This window comes from Tenrec ecaudatus, chromosome 2 (assembly GCF_050624435.1).
Source record: "Tenrec ecaudatus isolate mTenEca1 chromosome 2, mTenEca1.hap1, whole genome shotgun sequence".
Lineage (NCBI taxonomy): Eukaryota > Metazoa > Chordata > Mammalia > Afrosoricida > Tenrecidae > Tenrec > Tenrec ecaudatus.
The window spans coordinates 136,462,894-136,483,100 of NC_134531.1; the positions used below are offsets into that span (position 1 = coordinate 136,462,894).

The following is a 20,207-nucleotide window of genomic DNA, read 5'->3' on the forward strand; positions in this document are numbered from 1 at the left end:
TTGTTTACATTCCACCATGTAAATAAACTGTAAATGCAGCCCTCAAATTCAATTTTCTTATGGAGAGAAAGCAGTGGGTACTACTGGTCTGAGGAAAGCCAGTGGTGTCCTGGGTTTGACTGCTGATCCAAAGGTAGGCAGGACACACCCAGCAGCTCCCCAAAGACTAAGACTAGGCAATCTGTTTTGCATCTTGCTTACAGCCCATAAAGCCCTAGGGCTCCGGAACAGTCCTATCAGATAGTGTCACCAAGAGTTGGAAGCCACTCAACAGACAAGCACTTGGGACTAAGGAAGTAGTCATTGATGGAGAATGTGACCCTGAGCACCCAATTTTACCTTTTTGGACTTCAATTCCTTTAAAAAATAACTTAAATTTCACTAGCTCTTGAGTTCACAAAAGCGTTTCTAGTACTTCAACTATGTGCTCTCTTGAGCCCCATCCTATCTCTGCGTTGTGCCAACGATCTCCAGCTCCCAAAGTTTCACTTCATGACAAAGTAGCAGTGAATATTTGTATGCCTCTTTGCAGTTAACCTCAAAAAGGACATCAAATAGGTACTGCTTATGCCACCAAAACCACGAATTCTTAATAAAGTAGATCACTGTTTCTCTTTGCAGGGAGGGGGAAAGTCCTATGGTCCAAGGCAAAGCCAAATATAAACAAAATGTTACATGGCTTCCTATCACTCCATCCCTTCCAAAGACCAGCACTTTCATATGGTCAATCTCAATAGTCCTGACTACTTTTCCCCTTTGGAGAAGTCCTCATCCAATTTCGCAGGAACAAGGTTTGACAGTGCCTAAACTACAGGCCGTCTAAGCATCCTCTCAAATTGAGGCTCTCTAATACATGAAAATGGAGGTGTTAAGAAGAGATGCTCTAGAATAAAGGACCCATCCAGCTCCTTTCTAATCAGTTAGGCTTACAAATTAAAGCCAGGGGGACCCATAAGCATAAGCACATTCTTTTCCTTTACAAGGAACACTATGAATGTGTATCTGCTGTGGGAATGCACAAGAGACTCTTTGTTCTGCCACCCTCAGGGATGTGCAGTGACTCACTCAAAACTGACTCAAGTACAATGGTGCTCTTTCGCCAACCCAGAAAAAATACATTGAAATTCAACATTCTTATGACATTGTACAAGTGGACCACCTGTACAAGGGGACATTTCAAGGCCATTATTCTAAAATATGGAAACAGATTAATAAATATGAGAATACTGAAGTTTACATTTTTCCAAACCTCATTAGGACCCACTTTAACATTTAGTAACAAGAAGAAGCAATAACAAGTTATTTCCTGATAGTATGTGGGCATATAACACATAGCTGAATATGAAATTTTTGCTCCCAAAAGTTTTAAATCATGCTGTGAAACATTAAGGAGGTGTTTGTCTGTTTCTCTGAGAAATCTTCTGCAAATGTGCCTCGTGTCGGATGGAAAAGGAACTCGTACGCCAGCTGAAGGAATTCTTCTCGAAGAGCCACTTATGGTTGCTTACGGCAATTGTGCATTATTCATATTTTATACTGTCTTCACAATAATCGCAAGATTTTTTTAATTTAAGGAAAACATTTATTAAGTTTTAAAAGAGACAAAGGAAACACAATGACAAAGATATATCATCTGGATGAAAAAGGTTATTAGAACACACAGCAGGGACTTAATAAGGCAATAAGGTTTCTGGAAGCCCCAAAATATAGGTTTGCAATTCTAAGAGTAAACATTTGTTAAGTCTTTTACTTTAAAAAAATCATTTTATTGGGGGCTCTTGCAGCTCTTTTAACAATCTATACATTCATTGTGTCAAGCACATTTGTACACATGTTGCCATCATCCTTTTCAAAACATTTTTTCTACTTGCCCCCTTATATCACCTCACTTTTTTCTCCCACCCTCATAAACCCTTGATAAATTATTATTATTTTCACATCTTACAGTCTACTTTCTCATTTCCCTGATGTTTCTGTTCGTCACCCTGGGTGGGGCGGGGGCTATACATTGATGATTGCAATTGGTTCTCCCTTTCTCCCCCCACCTCTTGGGATCCCCCTACCCTCTTGGTATCACTACTTCCATTATTGTTCTTCAGGAGTTTATTCCACGTGTCCAGAGCTCTTATCTGTAACAGTTTACATGCTCTGATCTAACCAAATTTGTAAGGTAGAACTGGGCTCATGAGAGTGGGGGGTTAGGAAGCATTAAAGAGTTAGAGGAAAGTTGTGTTTCATAGATGCTATACTGCACCCTGACTGGCTCGTCCCTTCCTTGTGAGCCTTCTGTGAGGGGGTATCCAGTTGTGTACAAATCCCCTCCAATCCACCTCTTTCACATCAAATATGATTGTTTTACATCTTCTGATGCCTGATTTCTGACCTTGTTGACACTTCATGATCACACAGGCTGGTATGCCTTTTCCATGCAGGCATTGTTGCTTCCCAACTAGACAGCTGCTTGTTTAACGTCAAGGTGGGCACCATCAGCTTTCTTCACCACATTGACTTATGCACCAATTTTGACTTCAAGGATTGCATTAGGAAGGTGAGCATCACAGAAGGCCAGGATATTAGAATAGAGTGTTCTTACGTTGAATACTTGAGTAAAGGCCCAAAGTCCGTCTGCTACCTTAATGCTTAACATACATGTACATAGATGTATGTGCCTATGGCTACATATATTTATATATGTACATGCCTGTATTTATACCTCTATAAATAGCCTTTGACTCCTAGTTATTTTCTCTATTTCCTTTTACTTTCCTCTTGTCCCACCCTCATGTTCAACCTTCATTCAGCTTTCAGCAATTCCTCTCAGCTACATTGCACTTGACCAAGCCCCTCTTTCCCCCCAGGTACTCTACACCCTCCTGGCCATCAGTTTTAGATCACCTGTTGTTCCCTTGTCCCTGGGTTTCTTGGTTCCCACCTTCTTTTCCCCACCTCACCCTCTCCCATATTCCCCCATTTATTAAGTCTTAAAGAGGCAAAGACATAGACACAACATCCAGAGGAGGGAGGCTGTGAACCCAAGTCTAAAATGGCATCTCACAGATATTCTTAAAGAAGTTGATACTGGCCTAAGGTCACTCATATGATCAATGCTGGAGCCCAGAGTTGAAGGTCTGTTTAACACAAAATCCCACACTGTCCTGTCCTATAAAGAGTACAGAAACAGGAAAATATGTGGCACCTCAGAAAATAGTTCTTAGCTTTCTATATGTATCAGAATTATTTCCAACATTTTATTAATATAATTAATACTTGTGTTTCATTCCAGAACGATCTAATTCAAGAATTAAAAGGTCAAGGCAATAAAAAATTTTAAACATCTCAGGCTGACAGATATACATAGCCTAGGCGCCCTGGTGGCACAGTGGGGTATGTGTTGGGCTGCTAACCACAAGGTCAACAGTTTAAAACCACAAGGTGCTACATGCGAGAAAGATGAGGTTTTCTACTCCCGCAAAGCATTACAGCCTTGGAAACCGAAACGAACTGTTCGACTCTGTCCTATAAGGTCACTGTGAGTGGGAACCAACTCAAAAGCAGTGATTTTCAAAAAAACAGTGCTAGGATATTTACAAGAGGTTAAAAAACTATTTTTGGTTGGAGGGATGAAAAGGCTGTACAACCATCAGAGGGTCATGGAGGTCCATTCCCCTTTTCCATTAGAGCCAAAATCGCAAATGCAGTACAACTACTGCCTTCATTTTCTTGGGCTTTATGCTCTTTAATCCACTGCAATCAGGCTCTTGCTTAATCAGTCCACAAAAATCAGACAAAAGCAATCTAAATTATTCCTCAGTTCTCACTTTTCTTGAACTTTCTATAGTGACCTACAAAAAAGAACAATTTTGAGATTGGGCTAATATTGCTTTTTTTAAAAATAAAATTCAAGTGGATCTTTCCCAAATTGTTGAAGCTATTTAACACGTTTACTGGAATACAGCTCCACGTGAAACAACATTTTTTGTAAGTGAATCAGCATTTTAAGGCTGGGGGATACCTCAAAGGAGAGCCAATAGAAGGAACACCACCAACCTCAACAAATGAAGAGAAACTGGCTGAAGTCTAGAAACTGGGAGAGGTAGACAACAGGGCTGCGAGCAATGTGATAGCTACTCAAGTTGGGGGTCTCATGTGGTTCAGCGTTTTCAATTTTAACTGAACTTCTTGGCCTCAGCAAGTAATTGGCTTAATGGGCTCCAAAAGCACTTGGAGAAGATGAATAAGCTAATCACTCATTCCATCAGTCTTTTATGCAGTATCGACACTAATGAAGATGTTTTATGGAATGAATCTCGACACACGTGTTACTATGATTCAGATAACAAGGTCTCATCAAAACACTGCCTGTTAACAACGCTGTGGGGCTACTTAAATTCAAGGCAGACAGGTCAGCTCAGAAGACTATGGCAAGTGATCAGGGTTTTTTTTATTCCAGAGGGGTAGTACCTTGTTTTCCTGAAGGACACAGGACAATCACAGGAGCTTGCTATGAAGCAGTTAAACAAATCTGAAAACTGCGCTGGGGAAATAAAAGGCCAGAGAGGTTGTACCGAGTAATTATTTTCCATCACAACAATGCACCTGCTCATTCTGTGAGGGTAGCAGATCTGTCCTATAAACTACTCCAGTGTCTCTACAGTCCTAACTTACCCCTAGAGAACATTTAAAAGGGACATTATTGGAGTCCCTGTGTTTTCACATGACGTCCAAAGAACAGAGCTTTCTCCAGGGACAGGTTAGAGAGGTAGAAACACTGCTTTCTGAAGAGCAGAGACCTAAATGGGGAGGATATGTTGAGAAAAAACAGCAACTCCTTTAAATATTTTCTTTAATAAAGGTTTCTATGGTGGCAGGTGCTCTGGAGGCTTAGTGGTTACATATTGGGCTGCTAACTACAGGAGCAGCAGTTCGAAACCAGCAGATGCTGTGCAAAAAGATGAGACTTTCTTCTCCAGGAGAGGTCTGGTCCTGGAGACCCTTAGGGCCATCTCTACCTTGTCCTATCGCGTCACTGTGAGTTAGTTACAATCAACTGGATGGCAGGGAGTGAAGAAATTTTGCAGCACTTTTTTTTCCCTCCAGAGTAAAAGGGCTTTTTAATTTATTTTACTTTTTTGGTTTTATTGACATATATTCCACATACGATACATGTTAATGGTGTAAACATATTAAAGAGTTGTGCAATCATCACAATCAATATTAGAACATTTTCTTCATTCTTATAATAATTAATTTCCCATTTCTTTTCAACCTGCCCTGCCATGAACTAAGAAGGTATTAAGCCAATTACTGTTGCTATCAATTTATCTATCATGAATTCACATAAAGAAAACCATACCCAAAAAGTTAACAAGATGAAACACAGAGAAAATTCAATCTAAATGAACGTAGCAAATAAACAAATGTTAAATGGGTCAAAAAGGTGAACAAATGATAGTGTTAGGTCAGGTCACTTCAAACTCACTGCAACTCTATGCACAACAGAAGGAAACACTGTGCATCCTCACAGTTGTTCTTATCTTTGAGCCCATTGCTATAGCCACAGTGCAGCCACAAATAAGGTGTTAAATTGTACTCTACATCTGCATTAATCCACTTTGCAATGCACTTTGTCTGCTAGCCACACTTGTCACATCCCTGGGTCAAAGGTCAGAGGGGATTCCAGAGGGGATTCTCTGGAAGCTTATTCAACTTTAGGATTCTGTAAATGGATTTTTTACTTTCAGTATCACCGTTAGATTTCTGCAGCAATATATATTTTTTAACTTACCCTCTCTTATGAGTCTGACGCAAATGAAAGAGAGTTCATAAGAACAGTCAGTAAAAATCAAGACAAGTTGCTGAATGAGATTACCCAGGATATAAAGTCAGCAACTGTAATGAACAAAACTCTTAATATGTGAGAGCTTTTTTAAATACATGAGCTGTGTACATTTCTAAAGATTGTGTTCTTTAACGGACTTGTTGCCATTTAGTATATACAAATTGCAGTGTTAAGTATTTGAAGGCAGAGAGCTCCAACTTAAGAACAATTAATTCTTACATCCTCTCCCGTCTCGATATTCGACCTCAGGAAGGGAACACGGAAGATACCAGTGCTACAGCACAGTGTGGGAAAGAATTTAGGTGGTTCCCGGCTATCAGATAAAATAACACCTGGAGTCTTAAAGGCATTTCTCCAAACAAGCAGCCATCTAAGTGAGACGTCAACTAAGTCCACAAGGAAGAGGCACACGTCATCAGTCACTGAAGGATTGGAATCCAAATGATCCGAGTCGAAGTATCAGAGCCTAAATTGAGAGAAGCTGATGTTCGGAAGGCTATGGATGACAGTGGAAGCTCAAGATTCACTTAGGGAACTACATAGGGTATAAAAGCCTCTGGAGAAACCCACCCTATCTAAAAGTGAGGAATGGGAAGAAAGAGGTCACTACACAGGGTGCTTGGGAGAAATGAGTAGAGAAGATCAAAAGCCTAAATCTGAGTTGTACATTAAAACTCTTGTCAGTAGATACCCCCTCTGATGAAGGCTGGACCTGATCTGGTTCCCAAAATGTTGTGTATTATTGGTTTGTATTGTTTGTTCACATTAGTAGAGAGTATCTCAGAAGTGTTATGTCATTGGATGTCACCCTACCCTCTTGAAGGTTAAAACTGTGTGACCAACATTTTTTCTTCAAGTACTTCAAACCATTTTTGTATTGCATTTTTATAAAAAAAAACAAACTTGTGGAATTAGTTTTTTTAAAAAAGAATGCTTCCTATCAACCCGCAGTGATACTAGGATGATCATAGGTAAATTAGCATGGGATTATAAATACAGATTATAAATACTTCATTATAAGTACATGGGATTATAGATACAGGGCATTATAAAGCGACAGAATTTGTTTTGCTTCTATTCAAAGATCAGGATCCCCAGTATAAAAATTGGCTCATCATAGCTTCAATCACAACTTGATATATTTCATCACCTCTCAAAAAGCCAGCCCCAAACTAAATATTTACTTTGTAAAACGCTATAAATCTGAAAAACTCAGGAAGAACCAACTAAAGCACTAATTACACTTCAATATAAACAAAAAAAACCCCACCAAAGTCGCTACTACTGAGTCAGTGTCAACGCAAAGTGACTTTACAAGACTGTTTTGAACTGCACCAGGGAATTTCTAAGACTACTTTTTTTAATTAAATACTTTTATTGGGGGCTCTTGAGTGTAACTCTTTACAGGAATAAAGTCTGATCTTTCTCCTGAGGAGCAGTTGGTGGTTTTGAATTGCTAACATGGCAGCTCGAAGCCCAATGTGTTACCCTTGTGCCACCAGGGCTCCTTCCTTCAATGTAAAGAAAATAAAAATCCTTATAACTGGACTAGTTGACGACATCATGATAAAAGTAGAAAAGACTGAAATTGTCAAAGATTTCATTTTACTTGGATCCACAATCAACACTCATGAAAACAGCAGTCAAGAAAACAAATGACCACTGCTGACATTGGGGCAATCTAGTGTACACGACCTCTTAAAAGTATTGAAGAGTGGGATGTAACAGGACTAATTGCCTCAAATGCATGTGAAAGCTGTCAAGTGAATACGACCATCAAAGAAGAACTGATGCATTTGAATTACGGTGCCAGTGAAGCCAGAAGAATAAGCAAATTTGTCTCAAAGTCCTGGTGGCATAATGGTTACTTGCTGGGCTTTGGTCTGCAAGGTCAGCAGTTCACATTACCAGCTAGCTGCTCCTCTGGAGAAAGATGGGGCTTTCTACTCCCAGAAGCAGTTACACGCTCAGAAATGCCCTGGGTAAGTTCTACCCGGTCCTCCAGGGGCACTATGAGTCAGCATCAACTTGATGGCATGTGTTTGTTTGTATACTGAAGTACAGCCAACGTGCTCCATAAAAGTGAAGATGGTGAGATTTATCACATAGTTTGGACATGGTTCAGGAGTGACCAAACCCTGGAAAAATCTATCATGCTTGGTTAAGTGGAGAGTCAGTTTAAAAAAAAAAAAAAGGAAACACTCAGGAGATGATTGACACAGTGACCGCAACAATGGACTCCAACATGACAATGGGTGGAATGACAGCACTTGACTGGGCAGTATTTTCCACAGGATCACAACAAATGTGAACTGACTCAATGGTACCTAACACCACCAACAATAAAGAAGTCAATCTATCAACCTACATGCATACCAACTATTACAGAAATCTCTTTTCTAAATCAGGAAAACTCTGCACCCCTAAATCTAAATACTCTACAAATATGCAAAGCTAGGAGGTCAGGGTTAAATGGCTGAAATAAGTCTTCAGATTAAATGACAATCTTTAATCTGATGCATTAGTGTTAGTCAAATTCCAAACATTTTAAATCCAACCACAAAACATTGGAAAATTTCCCACAATTTTACATCCTGAGAAGGCATTTCCAGATTATTCTTTAAGCATGCATTATGCACCACAGAATTCATCTTCGGACTGGAGGTAAAGTTTCCAACTAACTTTTGAAAATTTTACTTTCTTTTAATCGAAACAAACGCACAGCCTACGACTGAATTCCAACTCACAGCGACCCTAAGGGCACAGCAGAACTGCCCCATAATGCTTCCAAGACTGCCTCCTCTTTCTCGGGCAGAGCGCTGGTGGGTTTGAGCTTGTGGGTTGGGATCACCAACTTCTTGACAACCGAGCTCTCTGACAACGGTGCCACCAGGGGCCCTTCTTTCAAGTACTTGTAAACTTAAAAGTTCTACCTCAAATGTCCAAGTCTTCCTGAATCTACTTCAAGTTAAGTCGCACTTCGAGACCCACAATTTATCGGCAGAAAGTAAGAATCACTAACAACAGCACCTTCTTATCAAAGAAATTAGGAAGTGCCGGCCAAGGAAGTGTGCGCCGGGAAAGCTGCACCGAAGGCAGGAAAGGTGGAGCACCGCTTCAATGCCCCACCCGGGGGAAGGGCCCGGGTCTAGACGGGGGGCTATAACTCAGCAGCAGGTGCGAGTTTCTGGCACTAGGACAGTCGCCGCGGGCTTCGGACCGACAAAGGGATGTTATCGGCTGGGCGACAGGACGCGCGCCGGGGTCGAGCGACCTTACCTCGGGGGTCCGCTCCGGAGGCTTCTTCTTCAGCGCCTGCCTAGTGCCGGAGTCCACGGGTGAGTTCATGGCCGCAGCCCCGGCCGTCTTGCTTCCCAGCCTCACCTTCAGCCCACCCTAAGACCCATTCACCCTAGCTCGATAAGAGTCTACTTCTGAAGAAGAGAACATCCGACCGTCTCGGGGTCAGTGTTCAAGCAAACACCCCTTCACAACGCCCGCCCTGGGTTTTAGCCCACGCGCGACTGGCCAGAAAGAAGCCCGCGCTGAGGGGGGGGGGGGGCCTTGGGATTCTGAATGGGCGAGTGCGCATGCGCAACGCGCGCGCGCAAACGGCGCCTCACAGAGTGACTCTACAGTGACGTAAGAATTGGGCGGTTCCGGGCAAAACCTTTTCCAACCCCGTGCATGAGACTTAATACTATGTCGCGAGACTTCGTCTAGAGCGCGTCACGTAATCTCCTGCAAAGTTGTGGCTTCTGCAGCTCTAGCTTCCGGACGGAGGGAGGGGGCGGGCCGGAAACAACTGCGGGTTTGAGTAGTCGTTTGTTGAGGCAGCTGTGTAGGAAAGGCTTTTGGGGTGCAGAACGCTGTTGTTGCTAAGATCCGGAAGTCCTGGGCGTGACCAAGACTTGAGGCCGAGCCTACGCAACTTGGAGGAAGTTGAAGCTACCATCCGCAAAGTAAGGCAGTTCACGTACTTTCTCCTGATTACTTCCACTACAAAGATTCTCTTGTGAAAGTGGCTGGCCGAAAACTGCTCGTTCTGCACAAAACAGAAGCCAAGGAATCAGAACAGAGAATGCACGTTCGTGGCATTGAAAAGAGGTGGGCGGCCTCAGTACCTGCTGATTCCTGGACCCAGGTCGGCAGTTTCCACTGAACCAAGCAAGTTGAGAACCAGTGCCCAGGGTAGTTTCTCTCCTCCACCCCTTCCCCCGACCGCGCAGTTGGATTTAGGTGGTTTGCACGCTGGAGTGACAACCGTCGCGATATATTTTACATTATAATGTTTCCCAACAGAGCGAACAAAGCCAATTTTCACTGTGGTGGTCCAAAACCAGATCACTCCTGGGGGCAGTCTCACTGCTCGCCAGTTAAGACCACTGATGGGATTTCGGCATCCAGCATTCAGAATGGCACAGCTCACACTAGAGATAACGCAGGCACGTCCTTTTCACTGAACTTTTGAAGGCAATGGCTACATATATGTCTCTCAGCAATTCGAATAGTTCACTAAATAGCTAAGTGATTTCTGACATGCTTTTCAAATAGACTCCGTGATTTTGACACGAGTTTTTTTACTGTAGAGTAATTTAAAAGGTAAAGGTTAGTTCAGGCTTTAACACTTTATTGTACTGATAGCTTATGTTGTACTGATAGCTTAGGATTGTGTTTTCCAGTGGGCCTTCATTTTGTCAAAACTGAACTTATACAAAAACTTCATCAGGGAAGTTGTAGCTTTGCCACTCTAGGAAAAAAGTAAATGTGGAAAGATAACCTTGTGTTCCAGATGATCCATTTTTGTTCATCCATTTAGCATGCATAAACATAGCCACAGGGTCGGCCCAGGATCACAGATTAATCCATTCGTCAAGGGCTATTTCCAGAGCTACGTCAATACTTTGGAAGATGAAAAACATCTGCTGATTAGGTAATGAAAGTATGACTATCATGCACTTTTAGGGTCAGACCAGAAAATTACATAATTCATGGGCAGCACTTAGATGCCTGCACAATTCAAGCATTTTTTGTTACTTTACTTCTAGGATACTAAGTGATTTCTGTAAACTCCTTGATTCATTCTTGAACAATTTGATGGTATTTTTCATGCCATTTCCTCCACCTATAACAATTCAGAAATACAAGCTCTCACAAACAGCTGATTTGTGAAAAACACTTAAAAACCAGGAAAGCTGAAATTGCATACTCTTTGATAGCAAAGTTCTGCATGCAGAACCTGAACATAGACTAAGAGGCAGTTACTGGAATAGAACAAGGGATACTGCTTGGCTTAAAAGTATCTTTAACCATACTTATTCAATCTGTATGCCAAGCAAATAATATGAGAAGCTGGGTTATATGAGGAATCTGGGATTCCATATTAGTGGGTTATGGAAAACTTGTGATACACAGATACCACCTTGCTTTATGAAAGATGATCAAACATTACAATGCTCTATGTATTACACATGAACATAAAGACAAAAACTCTGAGACCAATAAGCAACATCATAAGCAGAAAAAATACCAAATTGGTTAAGAGATAGCATTTTACTTGGATCGACAATCAATACTGATAGCAGGGACATGAAATCAAATGACATACTATATTAGGTAAATCTGCCGGAAAAGAGCTCTTTAAAGCGTTCAAAAGCAAAAATGTCACTTTGAGGACGAAGGTACAGCTGATCCAAGCCAAAGGTTTTTCATCACCTCATGCAAAAGCTGGACAATGAATAAGGAATTCTGCAAGAGAACTAAGGCCTTTAACATGGTAATGGAGAAGTATGTCATGGGCAAAGCGATCTTGTAAGGACATACTAGGGTGCTTCAAAAAGATAGTGGAAAAATTAGAAAGTTAAACTTTTCCACAAACTTTTTGAAACCTCCTTGTACAACCAGAATGCTCCTTATAAGGGAGCATGGTGAACTTTTATTTCACCTATTTTGGACATAGTCATAGTATCAGAAGGGACCAGTTACCTGGAGCATGTCATGCTCAGTGAAAAGCCAGTGAAGAATAAAAAGCCTGTTAATGTGATGGATTGAGACAGTGGCTACAACAGTGAAGAACTGAAGAGATCAGAGAAAGCTGTGTTCTTTTGTGCATGGAGTCACCATGAGTCATAGCCAAACTTGATAGCACCTAACAGGACAGTAGTCCACACTTTGATGTATGTTCAAAAGAATGTCTATGTAGACCAGAAAAGATCGAATAGAATGTTCACTGATGGGACTAATATGTGGATAGATACTGTTCTATCACAGACAGCATTACACTTCAAGATAGACCTTGAAATGTCCTTTTGTACAATAAAAATGGCAATGCTCTTAAATTTGTCATTCTCGACATTTTAAAACATGAGTGTCTGAGAATGGCCAATATCAGTCCATTTCAGCTTACCTAATGTTCAGAATATCAATCTTTAGACATTCCATTTATTTTTTACAACTTCCAATTTTCCTGGATTCATACTTCATACATTACAAATTCCAATGATGAGTAAATGTTTGAAAGTGTCTTCTCATTTTGAATCAGATCCAACAAATGAAGGACCCAAGTTGTCTTTATGGTCAACTCTACTTAAGGAAGCTCTTCCTCAATTATCTGTTAATGCATTCCTACTTAACGGGCACATCTTCTGGCAGCATCTCTGACAATGTTCTGCCACTATTCATAAAGTTTTTAGTATCCGATAATGCTCCCAAGCTACTCATAAGGTTTTCAGTGGCTAGTTCCTCGGAGGTGGACAGCGTACTCCTTTTTTCAGATCTCTCGTCTGGAAGGTCTACGGAAACATGTCCACTTTGGATGCCCTTCCTGGTATTTGAAAAGCTTTCGGCATCACAGCAACATGCAAGCCACAACAGTAGGACAAACTGATAGACAAGTGATGGCTTCACAAATGGTCTTGATAAAATTAGGTCTATGGATACAGAAGAATGAAACAGGGTTCAGACCTCACAAAAACGAACTCATCAAAGACCTAAATGTAAACACTTGAACTATAAAGATCATCAATATAAGAACAGACAAAGTTAAGAGCCCTAATACATGGCATAAACACTATCAAATCTACAGCAACAAACACAGCTGAAAACAAATGACTTAGACCTCCTGAAGAAAAGACATTTATGTGCACCAAAAGAGTAAAGAGATCCCACAAATTGGGGGTGGGGTTGGGGCATATTAGACAAGGGACTGATCTCTAAAAGCTATATAAAACTAACACATCAAAGAACAACAGAAACCAGAGGGGAACGGAGACGGAAGTCGGAGTGAAATTTCAAAATAATTAACATTCTATAACATATTTCGGCCACGATGGTTGGGGGATGAGGAGGTAGGGAGGCTAAAAAGGAGGGGCTGATACTAAAGGTTCAATGGAAAGTAAATGTCTAGAAAAGAACGATGAAATACATGTACAGATATGTCAGATATAATTGATGTATGGTTTGTAACAAGAGTTGTAAGAGCCTCCAATAAAATGGGGGGAAAAGAGACAAAAATAAATAAAACCAACACATCAGCAAGTAAAAGACAAGACAGTTCAACTGAAAAATGGGCTAAAGATATGAACAGACAATTTACCAAAGAAGACATCCAGGTGGCTAGCAAATGTGAAGAAATATTCTTGATGACTAGCCACACAAGAGATGAAAAAGTAGCTATTAGCGATCACCCCACACTGGCAGGGGAAGTTAATTTTTTTTAATGTGCTGGTATGGAAAGATTGGAGCCCTCATACACTGATGATGGGGTAAAACTAAAACTACAAAAATGTAGCATGGCCCTTCAACAAATGGGAATGGAAATACCATATAAACCAGGATTTCCTCAGTAAAGAGTGTACTCAGTAAAGTATATATGTAGGAATGACTTTGGACATGTCAGGAGAGAGCAGTGCCTGGATATGGACATGCTTGGTAGAAGGTCAGCAAGAAAAATGGTCAAGCCTCAACAAGATAGCTTGAAACAGTGGCTGCAACAATGTGTGGATGGTGTAGGAACAGAGAATTCTTCATTCTGTGGTACAAAAGAGGTCACAATAAAGTCAGAGCTTACTCAACAGCATCTAACAACATCAGAGTAGAGTAATTTGCATTTGATTCAATGGTAACAGCTTCTACTTAGTTTCAGGGCATTGTTCATTTATTGTTGTTTTTTTCCCTGATTTAAAATCATTTTATTAGGGGCTCATACTACTCTTATCACAATCCATACACACATTGTGTAAAGCACATTTGTACATCCATTGCCTGCATCATTCTCAAAACATTTGCTCTCCACTTAAGGCCCTGGTATCAGGTCCTCATTTTTTCCCCCTACCTAATGAACCCTTGATAATTTATAAATTATTTTGTCATACCTTGCCCTGTCCGACGTCTCCCTTCACTCACTTTTCTGTTGTCGGTCCCCCAGGGAAGAGGTCACATGTAGATCCTTAAAATCGGTTCCCTTTCCAGCCCACCCTCCCTATGCCCTCCCAATATTGCCACTCACACCACTGGCCCCAAGGGGATCATCCACCCTGAATTCCCTGTTTACAGTTCCCATCTGTACCATTGTACATCCTCTGGTCTAGGCAGACTTGCAAGGTGGAATTTAGATCATGATGGTGGGTGGGTGGGTGGGTGGGTAGGGGGGGCATTTAGGAACTAGAGGGAAGTTGTATTTTTCATCGTTGCTACATCGTACCCTGACTGGCTTGTCTCCTCCCTAAGACCCTTCTGTAAGGGGATATCCAGTGGCCTACACATGGGCTTTGGGTCTCCACTCTACACTACCCCCTCATTCACTCTGGTAAGATTTTTTGTTCTGATGATGCCTGATACCTGATCCCTTTGACACCTTATGATTGTACAGGCTGGTGTGCTTCTTCCATGTGGGCTTTGTTGCTTCTGAGCTAGATGGCCACTTGTTTACCTTCAAGCCTTTAATAAAGACCCCAGATGCTATATCTTTTGATAGCCGGGCACCATCAGCTTTCTTTACATTTGATTATTCACTCACTTTGTCGTCAGCGGTTGTGTCAGGAAGGTGAGAATCATAGAATGCCAATTTAATAGAAGAGAGTATTTTTGCATTGAGGGAGTACTTGAGTGGAGGCCCAATGTCCTTCTGCTACCTTAATACTAAACCTATAAATATATGCACATAGATCTATTTCCCCATCCTCATATCTACATGTCTTTGTCTAGACCTCTATATATGCCCTTTGCCTCCAACTCTTTCCTCTATTTCCCTTGACTTTCCTCCTGTCCCACTATCATGTTCATTCCCCACCAGAGTTTCAGCAATTCCCCTTGGTTACATTACCCTTGATCATGCTCAACCAGGCCTCCCACAACGTCTTCACCACTGATTTGGATAACTTGTTGTTCCCTTGTCCTGGGTTTATTAACACCACTACCTTTCCCCCCACCTCCCCCTCTCCCATGTCCCCGCGGAACTGTCGGTCCCGTTGTTTTCTCATCCCATTGTTCATCCAGCCTATCTTACTTAAGACAGACCTGCGGAGATAATGACATGCACAAAAACAAGACAGAGTAAAACCAAGCAACAATATACAACAACAGAACAACAAACCAATGAAGAAAATGTCAACTTCTCATTTGCAGTATATATACGAATATCCAGAAGCTTTTTGGTTAGTTTGCTTTTCATAAAACATATTAGTAACAGCCAATAATTGTTGAGCACATGGCCTATACTTGGCATTCAGCATTCCACTTGATCCTCTCAGCAATCTAATGAAGTCGACTCTAATAAGTTACCAGTACAGAAACTGTGCGTTAGAGATGGGCAACTTGAACAAGGTCACAGGCCTCCAGGCGCACAAAGGTGTTCTGACATCAAGGGCACAATGCGACCATAAACCGCAAGAAATGAAAGAAAGACCAACATCACACAGCAAATTGACATGTGTATTTATTGCACAAATTTCCCCCGAGAACTGGGAGGTTCTTGTAATACAAGGGCACATTTGAGAAATGTATACCAAACAGGGAACAAGTATATACATTTTACATGTTTGATCATCTGAATAACTTAAGAGAAAGCAGAACACTCTCATAATCAAGACAGTTACCATAAGTAGGCAACAATCTGTTGGGGTTTTTTTCTCTATGTTTTTTAGTGAGCAACCCTAGTATATGCCACTTGCAATAAAATGAAATCTGTGCTAATGTTTATTGCACTTGAAATTTTCAAACTAAAAATTAAGACATATTAATAAGTCAGGAATAAAACCAGTTAGTTTATATACAAAGAAAATGTGATTTCAGTTTGATAATGTAAAAGATCCCTTTTTCATTTCTGGTTGCAACAAACAGGTTTTTAAATATATATATATATATATATCAGACATCTGTCTGTACCAAAAGAAGTAAGCTGAAAAAATTATTTCCAAACAGGTGAAAACTACACATTCACCACAATGACCACACTTTAGAAGAAATAACAAATCACTTCTTGGGCTTTGGGGAAGGAAAGAATGACTGTGAAGAAGGTAGCAGAACTTACTGAGGGTCAGATATTATAAAACTCAGGAATCCTATAAGGATTAATGATTCTATAAGAAATGATAGGCCTTTTCCTTCCCAGTAAAGCTTAGTCTTAAAAATAACAGTAGCATAAACCATTCTTTTGATTAAGAACCAAATTTCCTATTTGGGAACTTATTAGAGGTTTCCAATAAATAGGGTTGAGAACAGTTTTGATAATTAGTTTAAAAAATAAAACAATCATAAACACATTATCTAACTCCTTACACATTATTCTGAGCTATAATCAAAATTTCCCCTGGCAGTGAAAATAATGTTTAATAACCCACATATGAATGTTTCTATATTCTGAATTCTGTTGCTGAATGGAATAAAAAATAATGAAGCCAAAGAAAATATATCCATAAACACTCTTTGACAGTAAGTCATCCATGGGAGACTTAGGTACTAGCTGGAATCAGCTGATAGGATACAGTGGCCACTAATTTTGGACACATCAAATCCAGGTTTATATTCCATTAAAGCAACTATTTCTTCTTTGCCTACTTTGAGATCTCTTAAATATACAAGGAGAAAACAAAACATGACCCAACACTATAAATTCAATGTCAAAGAGTAAATAAACCACAGAAATTTCCCACTAATTACTGAAAAGTTAAATAGCAAAAATGGGCGTGTTGTACTTTAAATGTGATTAATAATGAAATGAGTAGTTTTCACTCATTCAACTGATCAGTTATGGTGAAAATAATCAAGGAAAGCAGAAACCAAGTTCAGCATTAAAAGTACCTTGGCTAGGTAAGCAAAGAATAAGCTATACTGTAGTACTGAAGTGAACTGAGGTAGTAGAGCATATGGGAAACGATCTACCCATCTGACTATTTACATTACTTACAAGATTTTGGTTCCATTATTAGCCTTTCATCAAAGCAACACTATAGTATATACAAAGACAATATCAATTGAAGTGTGAAAATCTGGTGGGGGTGGGGGGAAATGCAAAGAGTTCTTGGAAGGGAGGAGGCTAGTAAATACCAGAATTTAAAATTTATGAGTTTCGTTACTGTAAGCTGGATATTTTGAAACAGTGAAACAAATATTCAGCTCCTGGGAATTCAAGAAGGGCTGATACCAAAAGCAAGGGCGTTGGCAACCTGAGCACTTTTAAGGAAAATAGTATTACTTTTGCCAATGCTTTGGTATAACTTTTCATTCTGATTCTTAGTTTTAAAATTAGACATCAAATATGCAAATATCAATATTTATAAGAATTAGCTTATTGGTATAAACACAACAAATGGTATAAAGTAGTACTCTTAATTTGGGGAGCCTATATCCCATGGCCTTACAAAAGATTTGTTTCATGTGTATTTTTTAATGTGTTGAACAGGAAAATCACCAGAAAGTAACATTACACACAATACTAGTTTAAAATATATATTAAAAACATATTTACCAATCATGTATTTTACCTTTGCTTTTTTAAAAAATAGATACATATGTACATTTGAGTAGTAACATAACACATTTACATTTATTATTGAGTTTGTTATAATTAATAGGCTGTTAAAAATATTTACTTTTGAGAAAAAGCCAGAAATTAACTACTTTGAATTGAAAACAAGTAATCAGAGTAATATGGATCTTGGTACCTTAGAAATAAGAATTAAAAACTAAATGATAATTTCCAGCCATTGAGTCATGATACAGCTGCTAGTTCTAAATTATGTAAATATCATAGTGAACGTATGAAATTTACCCATATTACTCATTGTTGTGAACTTTGACATTTTTAATTTTTTTCCTTAAAATTACTTAAGCTGCTTTATTTAGTCTCTTGGTTAAAAATCTACCACCCAAGGTCTAATTATACAGAAAAAGTCATGAGATGTTCATAGAGTACGAAATGCTATGCAGGAATAACAAAGGGACTGACTCATGCAGATGGAAGATCATCAGAGAAAAAGAAGTATCACATGGTGTGCCTGCTTCTGTGTTTCTGACTTTAACTTTTTTCTAAAATTCATTTCTCAATCTTTAGATATTTTAAAGAAGAATCTGGGCAACATATGGAGAGTGCGTGCTTGCGACAGCAGCCAGAAGAGGAAGATCACTGGATTCAATCCTGAAACAAAGGAAAATAAAAAATTTCAATACAGACTTTTTATACTTAAGACAACTCTACAATAGGCAATGATCTTTATACCTCAGCAGCCAGGGATCCTTAGTCAAGACAAAAAAATCAAGGGAATTGAAGAGTTTACAACATATGTAATAATAAAAATTAGTCGTTTTTTCCTAAGATAAAATTTTAGATTTTAATTTACTTCATATAATATAGTGTATAAAATATATTATACAAAGGGTAATCAATGTCTTTTCAGTAAGCCAGACTTAGAAACTCAAAGTTAACCAAACTCATAGTTGTAAGAAAGGGGTCTCACTGATACAGTAATGAACTGTGCATTAGGCCAAGGGACAGAGTTTGGGAAATTCAAGTTACTATATTCATAATGTGCGCCCAGATGTTGGGGACAGATTTTTCTACTACAAATGTACTGGAAGCTTCTGAAAAATATATCCTGCCACAAATAATGTATAGGGGGAAAAAATGACCAATAGCCTAGAAAAAGTAACATACTCACTCTTGGTTAGAAAAATTTGAATGATGATAGATGTCATTTTTCATTTAGTAGCAGTTGGAAAAAGTGTATTTCTTTTTTTTTTCTTTTAAAAAAATCGTTTTATTAGGGGCTCTTTTTTTTAACATTTTATTAGGGGCTCATACAACTCTTATCACAATCCATACATATACATACATAAATTGTATAAAGCACATCCATACATTCCCTGCCCCAATCATTCTCAAGGCATTTGCTCTCCACTTAAGCCCTTTAAAAGTATATTTCTTATTGTAAGAATTTATACACATACTTTCTAAGGTGCATTTAGTATTATCTATTGAAATATTTATCACTATTAAAAATTTTATACACATGCCCTTTTACCCAAACTTTTACTTCAAAAATATTATCCTATAATTTTCAAAGGTTTATATTCATTGCAGCATTTGTCTATAATAGCAAAAAAAAACAAAAGTGAAATGATCAAGTCAACCACATTATAGAATGCTATACAATCATTTAAAAGAATAAAAAAGATATAGATGTATTTATAAGAACAAATATTCAAGATATATTAAAAGGCACGCTGCATAATGACATATTAAGAGTTTTATTTGGGTATGGGTTTGAAGTTAGAAGAAAAATCAGCTGTTTTTCATTTTATGACAAAATGGTCTGTGAACTTTGTTTATATGTTCATTCTCTCTCTCTCTCTCTCTCTCTCTCTCACACACACACACACACACACACACACACACACACACACACACTCTCACAGCTTTACTCACCCCTGTCAAAAATACATATTCTCATATCCATTGCGCCACTGGCCCTTGACACACAAACATTCTATCATTCTGTATTATTTCTCAAGCCAAAACCATCATCAGGACTTGAGCAGCAGTGTGGGGTCATAATGCATCAGAAGGAACTGGAGAAACACCTGTAGTCTCAATTTAGTACTTGCTCTACTCGTGAGAAACATCTTGCATATTTAAATTCCACAGCCATCCATTTCCAATCTGTATGCTATTGTTTGTACATTATTGGGTGACAATAAAAACTAAACAATATTAGTAGGAGAATTTAACTTGGTTTTTAACATACACAGTAAGTTGTCACTGATGTTGGCCCCTTCTCTCAATAAGAGCTCAATGATTAAAGCTCTAACTTGCTTTTTTAACTAGCATTTCAAAAAAGGACACAAGCAAATATACTCATAGACACAAGAAAAA

General features: G+C 39.2%; 2 protein-coding genes across 5 annotated transcripts in view; both read right to left on the reverse strand.

Annotated features, from left to right (window-relative positions):
* The window catches only part of RAPGEF6 (Rap guanine nucleotide exchange factor 6), a 221,702-nt gene extending 212,313 nt beyond the window's left edge, over window positions 1-9,389 (reverse strand). For 2 of the 3 annotated variants that reach the window (XM_075541509.1, XM_075541508.1), the window contains exon 1: window positions 9,119-9,388. In XM_075541509.1, coding sequence (XP_075397624.1) covers window positions 9,119-9,187 — 69 coding nt within the window. In that variant the 5' untranslated portion in view covers window positions 9,188-9,388. Of the gene's footprint in view, window positions 1-9,118 lie in introns of all 3 variants that reach the window. The other variant, XM_075541510.1, reaches the window with a different exon arrangement.
* A 6,366-nt stretch (window positions 9,390-15,755) lies between these two features.
* The window catches only part of FNIP1 (folliculin interacting protein 1), a 110,848-nt gene continuing 106,396 nt past the window's right edge, over window positions 15,756-20,207 (reverse strand). For both annotated transcript variants that reach the window (XM_075541512.1, XM_075541511.1), the window contains one exon: window positions 15,756-18,473. In XM_075541512.1, coding sequence (XP_075397627.1) covers window positions 18,395-18,473 — 79 coding nt within the window. In that variant the 3' untranslated portion in view covers window positions 15,756-18,394. The remainder of the gene's footprint in view (window positions 18,474-20,207) is intronic.